Source organism: Leptodactylus fuscus, chromosome 1 (genome assembly GCF_031893055.1).
Source record: "Leptodactylus fuscus isolate aLepFus1 chromosome 1, aLepFus1.hap2, whole genome shotgun sequence".
NCBI lineage: Eukaryota > Metazoa > Chordata > Amphibia > Anura > Leptodactylidae > Leptodactylus > Leptodactylus fuscus.
In genome coordinates this window covers 69058130-69066271 of record NC_134265.1, presented here as the reverse complement: position 1 = coordinate 69066271, position 8142 = coordinate 69058130, and the positions used below count along the sequence as shown (strand labels likewise).

At 45.9% G+C, this 8142-nt stretch overlaps 1 protein-coding gene across 1 annotated transcript in view; it reads left to right on the top strand.

Annotated features, from left to right (window-relative positions):
- The first annotated feature begins 218 nt into the window (after positions 1 to 218).
- LOC142189565 (solute carrier organic anion transporter family member 4C1-like) overlaps positions 219 to 8142 on the top strand; it is a 48071-nt gene continuing 40147 nt past the window's right edge. The window contains exon 1 of the mRNA XM_075262176.1: positions 219 to 633. Within this exon, the coding sequence (XP_075118277.1) occupies positions 219 to 633 (415 nt within the window). The remainder of the gene's footprint in view (positions 634 to 8142) is intronic.

The window sequence follows — 8142 nt, the reverse complement described above, 5'->3', positions numbered from 1 at the left end:
AGAGGAGCTGCATGTGAGCATAGTGTGTGTGCACAGGGGTGTACACTGGAGGAGGAGGAGGACAGGTACAGTAGGCGTTGTCTGCTCATGTGATCCATGCCCTCAGGTGAGAAGACACAGGTGAGATAGAGGGTGGGAGGGGTGTATTCCCTGGCAGCTGAGTTCACCCCAAATTATATCCAAGGAAAAAAAAAAGAAGAGATTTCTCCACCTTTCCTATGACTCAACACATGTCTGATCAGGATGATCTTGTTTTGCTTCACTTACCAAGTGGCAGAACGACATGTGCACCATGCACAGATAACTTCTCAGGAGCTCTGCTGTCATTCCAAGGATCCTTCAAGAAGCTCCTCTCATCTCCTCGGTCCAGGCTGAACAGTCAAGTGTATGTCATGGAAGAAGGCATAGATAACCCTGCATTCACCTCATCTGGTGAGGTGGACTTACAAGTCATTGATAAAGAAATCAGCAAGGTTAAAGATGGAGAGAAGAAGGACTCGCAAGCCCAACATATAGATGAGGAGTTCAAAGAGGGTCCATGTGGATGCGGCAGATTTACCCCCAATTGTCTGCAGTGGTGCAACAACCCCACCGGCTATCTAGTGATGTACAGTCTGCTAGCTATCATGCAAGGTGAGCACTATAGTAGTGATGGTGAGCACTATAATTGTGACAGTACTGTATACAAATATTTCTGAGCTCAAACAAGACAGTACTAAAGTCAGACAGAAGTACACTTAATTCTTTCATGTATACTGTATATACACAAGTTTGTGTGATACATCACACCTTATGATACATATGGAAGTATTCCATCACTGCTTTCAGCTACTTTACAGTGTATTATTGGTGTTGCTAACAATACACTACATATATCATAACTGACTTTCTGCACAATGACTGTACCAGTGAAGTAGTGTGCAAATAATCTGACCAGGGTTGATGTAGTAATTTTTGGTAGTTTCTAATAAACTGTCAGTAAATGTGTTATCTTTCTATACAGCTGTTAATACAGAACATGCAACTTGTTTTACACATACATATGAACATAGACAGGCATCCTGTCCCAAGATCCCACCAATGACATGTTTAACCAAGTGAACTTGAAAGCCCTTCTTTACCCTATTTTGGTGGTTGTGGTGGTGGAGGGGTATTTTCCTGATCCATCAACATTCAGCTTTTATTTATGTATTGCTTTCTATTTTATGATATATCCTGTTCTTTATTCTGTGGAGTATTTTAGTTTTGTTTTTGTTTTTTTATCCTTTTTATCGTTATTGTTGATGAGAAAAGAGTTCATGTAAAAATCCCATAAACATTTTTTACATGTAGCAACAGTAACACACTTAGTATGTTGAAACACGTAAGTGACACAAACTGTTATATACTGTGCGTAAAAATATTTGATGTGCAATAGTTGCATATATTCCCAGTTAGTTCCTTGTTTGAGCTAAATATCTGTGACATTGAATTTCCCAAGTTTGGAAGTAACCTAAACATATGTCATCTCCATCTCAATTATTTTATTACTAGCAGTTACCCGCGACTTCGTCTGCAGGTTGGCGGTGGCGATGAACTCCTTATATTCCTTGTCCCCCCATCTCTGCCCCCAGTTTCTTGTCCCCCCATCTCTGCCTCCAGTTTCTTGTTCCCCCCATCTCTGCCTCCAGTTTCTTGTCCCCCATCTCTGCCCCCAGTTTCATGTCCCCCCTTCATCTGCTCCCAGTTTCTTGTCCCCCATCTCAGCCCCAGTTTCTTGTCCCCCCTTCATCTGCCTCCATTTTCTTGTCCCCCCATCTCTGCCCCCAGTTTCTTGTCCCCCCTTCATCTGCCTCCATTTTCTTGTCCCCCATCTCTGCCCCAGTTTCATGTCCCCCCTTCATCTGCTCCCAGTTTCTTGTCCCCCATCTCTGCCCCCAGTTTCTTGTCCGCCCCTTCATCTGCCCCCAGTTCTTGTCCCCCCATCTCTACCCCCAGTTTCTTGTCCCCCCTTCATCTGCCTCCAGTTTCTTGTCCCCCCATCTCTGCCCCCAGTTTCTTGTCCCCCCCTTCATCTGCCTCCAGTTTCTTGTCCCCCCATCTCTGCCCCCAGTTTCTTGTCCCCCCCCTTCATCTGCCTCCAGTTTCTTGTCCCCCCATCTCTGCCCCCAGTTTCTTGTCCCCCCCTTCATCTGCCTCCAGTTTCTTGTCCCCCCATCTCTGCCCCCAGTTTCTTGTCCCCCCCCTTCATCTGCCCCTGGTTTCTTGTCCCCCCATCTCTTCCCCCAGTTTCTTGTCCCCCCTTCATCTGCCCCCAGTTTCTTGTCCCCCCATCTCTGCCCCCAGTTTCTTGTCCCCCTCACCTCTGCCCCCAGTTTCTTGTCCCCCATCTCTGCCCCAGTTTCCTGTCCCCCCTTCTCTGCCCCCTGTTTCTTGTCCCGCCCTTCATCTGCGCCCAGTTTCTTGTCCCCCCCTTCATCTGCCCCCAGTTTCTTGTCCCCCATCTCTTCCCCCAGTTTCTTGCCCCCCATCTCTGCTCCCAGCTTCATTCCCCCCCCCACATCTGCCCCAGTGTAGTTGTACTCACCTTGCCACGCTCCCCCGTGCTCTCTCCGCTAGCTCACTGCACATAGTTGTCGGGCGGCTGGCTGCGTGTGGCATATATTAGGCAGAGCGGGTGCCGGCGTCAGGTTGCTATGACAGCCGGAAGCCTTGCGCTTCCTCCCTGGCCTGTCAGTCTTTCGCTTCTATTGCAGCCTAGGCAGGTAGACTGCAATAGAGGCGCCGGTATTCTGCAATGCACTGCAGAATACTGAAGCCTCTATTGCAGTCTACCTGCCATACGCAGCCAGCCACCCGACACCTATGTGCAGTGAGCGAGCGGAGAGAGCGGCGGGGGAGCGTGGCAAGGTGAGTCCAACTACACTGGAGCCGATGTGGGGGGGGGGACATGAAGCTGAGGGAATGTGGTTGATTCCTGGGGACACTGACCTAGGGACCCCCCCAGGACACCCGCTGCACTGACCTGTTATGTGGTGTGTCGGGTGCAGCAGCCTCTTCCTTAGCGGTCCGCGAAGTGTGTAGGTGGCCTGGGATACCTGCGGTGCCGGGACCATGTGGGCTGCCACCATCTTGCTCACTGTGTCCCTGCTGAATTGGCACGCCCACCTTCAGCCCCCAACCTATGGTGCCGCAGCCCTGGCTCCAGAGCTCGCCCACAGCCTGCCATGCACCAATAGGAGGTGCGTGCACAGACCAGCACTGGCAGAATGCCAGCTGCTACAGCCGAGCTGGAGGATTCTTTGGAGGGTGACGGTGGCGATTTGGGGTGAGTGACCCACATTTAAAGTAGCCTATTACCTCTTCCTGGGAAATATGTGTGTGTGTGTGTGAAATTTCCCCAAAATCCGTTCAGCCGTTTGGCTGTGATTAAGGAACAAACATCCAAACATCCAAACACACAAACCCACAAACTTTCACCTTAATAGGATATATTGCTATGTGGTACTTAATGTAACATATATATATATATATATATATATATATATATATATATATATATATACAGTTAGGGCCAGAAATATTTGGACAGTGACACAAGTTTTGTTATTTTAGCTGTTTACTAAAACATGTTCAGAAATACAATTATATATATAATATGGGCTGAAAGTGCACACTCCCAGCTGCAATATGAGAGTTTCCACATCCAAATCGGAGAAAGGGTTTAGGAATCATAGCTCTGTAATGCATAGCCTCCTCTTTTTCAAGGGACCAAAAGTAATTGGACAATGGACTCTAAGGGCTGCAATTAACTCTGAAGGCGTCTCCCTCGTAAACCTGTAATCAATGAAGTAGTTAAAAGGTCTGGGGTTGATTCCAGGTGTGTGGTTTTGCATTTGGAAGCTGTTGCTGTGACCAGACAACATGCGGTCAAAGGAACTCTCAATTGAGGTGAAGCAGAACATCCTGAGGCTGAAAAAAAAGAAAAAATCCATCAGAGAGATAGCAGACATGCTTGGAGTAGCAAAATCAACAGTCGGCTACATTCTAAGAAAAAAAGGAATTGACTGGTGAGCTTGGGAACTCAAAAAGGCCTGGGCGTCCACGGATGACAACAGTGGTGGATGATCGCCGCATACTTTCTTTGGTCAAGAAGAACCCGTTCACAACATCAACTGAAGTCCAGAACACTCTCAGTGAAGTAGGTGTATCTGTCTCTAAGTCAACAGTAAAGAGAAGACTCCATGAAAGTAAATACAAAGGGTTCACATCTAGATGCAAACCATTCATCAATTCCAAAAATAGACAGGCCAGAGTTAAATTTGCTGAAAAACACCTCAAGAAGCCAGCTCAGTTCTGGAAAAGTATTCTATGGACAGATGAGACAAAGATCAACCTGTACCAGAATGATGGGAAGAAAAAAGTTTGGAGAAGAAAGGGAACGGCACATGATCCAAGGCACACCACATCCTCTGTAAAACATGGTGGAGGCAACATGATGGCATGGGCATGCATGGCTTTCAATGGCACTGGGTCACTTGTGTTTATTGATGACATAACAGCAGACAAGAGTAGCCGGATGAATTCTGAAGTGTACCGGGATATACTTTCAGCCCAGATTCAGCCAAATGCTGCCAAGTTGATCAGACGGCGCTTCATAGTACAGATGGACAATGACCCCAAGCATACAGCCAAAGCTACCCAGGAGTTCATGAGTGCAAAAAAGTGGAACATTCTGCAATGGCCAAGTCAATCACCAGATCTTAACCCAATTGAGCATGCATTTCACTTGCTCAAATCCAGACTTAAGGCGGAAAGACCCACAAACAAGCAAGACCTGAAGGCTGCGGCTGTAAAGGCCTGGCAAAGCATTAAGAAGGAGGAAACCCAGCGTTTGGTGATGTCCATGGGTTCCAGACTTAAGGCAGTGATTGCCTCCAAAGGATTCGCAACAAAATATTGAAAATAAAAATATTTTGTTTGGGTTATGTTTATTTACCCAATTACTTTTGAGCTCCTAAAATGTGGAGTGTTTGTAAAGAAATGTGTACAATTCCTACATTTTCTATCAGATATTTTTGTTCAACCCTTCAAATTAAACGTTACAATCTGCACTTGAATTCTGTTGTAGAGGTTTCATTTCAAAACCAATGTGGTGGCATGCAGAGCCCAACTCGCGAAAATTGTGTCACTGTCCAAATATTTCTGGCCCTAACTATATATATATATATATATATATATATATATATATATATATATATATATATATATAAAACCACTGAAGAATATGAACCCGCATCCTTTTCACAGTAAACCTTGCTTCATTCTTTTACATTAAACATGTTAGGAGTTATGATGGCAGTAATGTTCTCTGAAGTATCTGAAGTACTAGAGGTGTCGCCTGAAGTGCACCTGATGAGTATTTACACGCAGACGCTCCCAGACGGGGAATGTATGTAGATGGATTTGCATTTGCAACCGTCATCATAAATATAGCTTAAAGTGACTCGGTCACCACAATCCAGCATACCAAACCAGCCCCACTGATAGATAGGGGAGTCAAATGGTGTTTTACTCTTCAGAATCACTACCTGAGTTGCTGAGTTATGGACCTTTATGTCACTATACAAATTAGCTTTTTGAAGTAATGACGATGTTGCTGTTGCTCCAAAGTGGTCAGCAGTAACAACCTTGTTGCTCCAAAATGCTATTTTGCATATTGTCAAAAACAGCAATATTTTAGCAAAGGCAGCACCAGTTCACAAGGGGAAAACACTATGTCAGTTGAACTTAACCAAGAATTCAGCTGAGGATTCCCTTTTAGGCTGTGGCCCCACATTGTGAAAACACAGCATTACCGGTGTTCTGGCTAATCCCATCCACACATCAAAAACACTTGCATTTTTGAAAATCGCAGCATGTGAATTATACTTACGGAAATGGAAAACCTTCTGTAAAGAACACTGCAGATAAAAACTAGATGCGTTTCTGCCACAGTATTTTCCGCAGCTTTTATCAGCAATTCACTGCCTGTTTTACAATGGACCAAGATCGAGGTTCGAAATTGTGTTTGTTCATATAATCATTGTACCATATAAATAGACCTTACATCCTCATACATTTATCTCCTTCCATCTACATGATGTGGGCACAAGCTTTGTCAGACTTCCCCCTGCCTCATTCTATGGTCGTAGTTCCATAGTTAAAGAATAGAGATGAGCGAACAGTGTTCTATCGAACACATGTTCGATCGGATATCAGGGTGTTCGCCATGTTCGAATCGAATCGAACACCGCGTGGTAAAGTGCGCCAAAATTCGATTCCCCTCCCACCTTCCCTGGCGCCTTTTTTGCACCAATAACAGCGCAGGGGAGGTGGGACAGGAACTACGACACCGGGGGCATTGAAAAAAATTGGAAAAAGTCATTGGCTGCCGAAATCAGGTGACCTCCATTTTAGACGAATAGTGGATTTCAAATCCGGGTCATATGAGAATGTGAACTTTGTGACTATGAGACAGGGATAGCTGTACAGGCAGGGATAGCTAGGGATAACCTTTATTTAGAGGGGAATGTTATTAAAAATAACTTTTTGGGGCTCTATCGGGTGTGTAATTATGATTTTTGTGAGATAAACTTTTTCCCATAGGGATGCATTGGCCAGCGCTGATTGGCCGAATTCCGTACTCTGGCCAATCAGTGCTGGCCAATGCATTCTATTAGCTTGATGAAGCAGAGTGTGCACAAGGGTTCAAGCGCACCCTCGGCTCTGATGTAGCAGAGCCGAGGCTGCACAAGGGTTCAAGCGCACCCTCGGCTCTGCTACATCAGAGCCGAGGGTGCGCTTGAACCCTTGTGCACACTCTGCTTCATCAAGCTAATAGAATGCATTGGCCAGCGCTGATTGCCCAATGCATTCTATTAGCCCGATGAAGTAGAGCTGAATGTGTGTGCTAAGCACACACATTCAGCACTGCTTCATCACGCCAATACAATGCATTAGCCAGTGCTGATTGGCCAGAGTACGGAATTCGGCCAATCAGCGCTGGCTCTGCTGGAGGAGGCGGAGTCTAAGGTCGGACCTGAATGGAGACTGGTGTGGAGCGATCTTAGACTCCGCCTCCTCCAGCAGAGCCAGCGCTGATTGGCCGAATTCCGTACTCTGGCCAATCAGCGCTGGCCAATGCATTCTATTAGCGTGAACTGAGTTTGCACAGGGGTTCTAGTGCACCCTCGGCTCTGCTACATCAGATTGCTACATCTGATGTAGCAGTGCCGAGTGTGCATCAGATGTGTAGTTGAGCAAAACTGACTCAGCACTGCTAAGTCTCTGCATTCGCATAGGAATGCATTGGCCAGCCTTCGGCCAATCAGCGCTGGCTCTGCCGGAGGAGGCGGAGTCTAAGGTCGGACCTGAATGGAGACTGGTGTGGAGCGATCTTAGACTCCGCCTCCTCCAGCAGAGCCAGCGCTGATTGGTCGAGTTCCGTACTCTGGCCAATCAGCACTGGCCAATGCATTTCTATGGGGAAAAGTTAGCTTGCGAAAATCGCAAACTGACAGGGATTTCCATTAAATAAAGTGACTTTTATGCCCCCAGACATGCTTCCCCTGCTGTCCCAGTGTCATTCCAGGGTGTTGGTATCATTTCCTGGGGTGTCATAGTGGACTTGGTGACCCTCCAGACACGAATTTGGGTTTCCCCCTTAACGAGTTTATGTTCCCCATAGACTATAATGGGGTTCGAAACCCATTCGAACACACGAACAGTGAGCGGCTGTTCGAATCGAATTTCGAACCTCGAACATTTTAGTGTTCGCTCATCTCTATTAAAGAACTCTATGACGTCATGGTGAGACAAGATTGAATTATATACAGTATAGAAATAACTGTGATCTAACAGCAATAACATCAGGGTAAGCATACTTATAAGTGGGTACCATGTTTAAAGAGACATCTCCCATAATACTATGGGTATGTTCCCACAGGACTTAAACGCTGCAAAGTCTACAGCAGTTATATAGGAAATTTGCAGTATATTTCATAGTGAAAATGCAGATTTACTGCAAATCTCCCTGCTTGCATTTCAAAAGCTGAAATTCATGTTGAGAATCCACAGAAAGATTTTTTGGGGGTCTGTGTGTTGTCTGTCAGGTTTAATCCA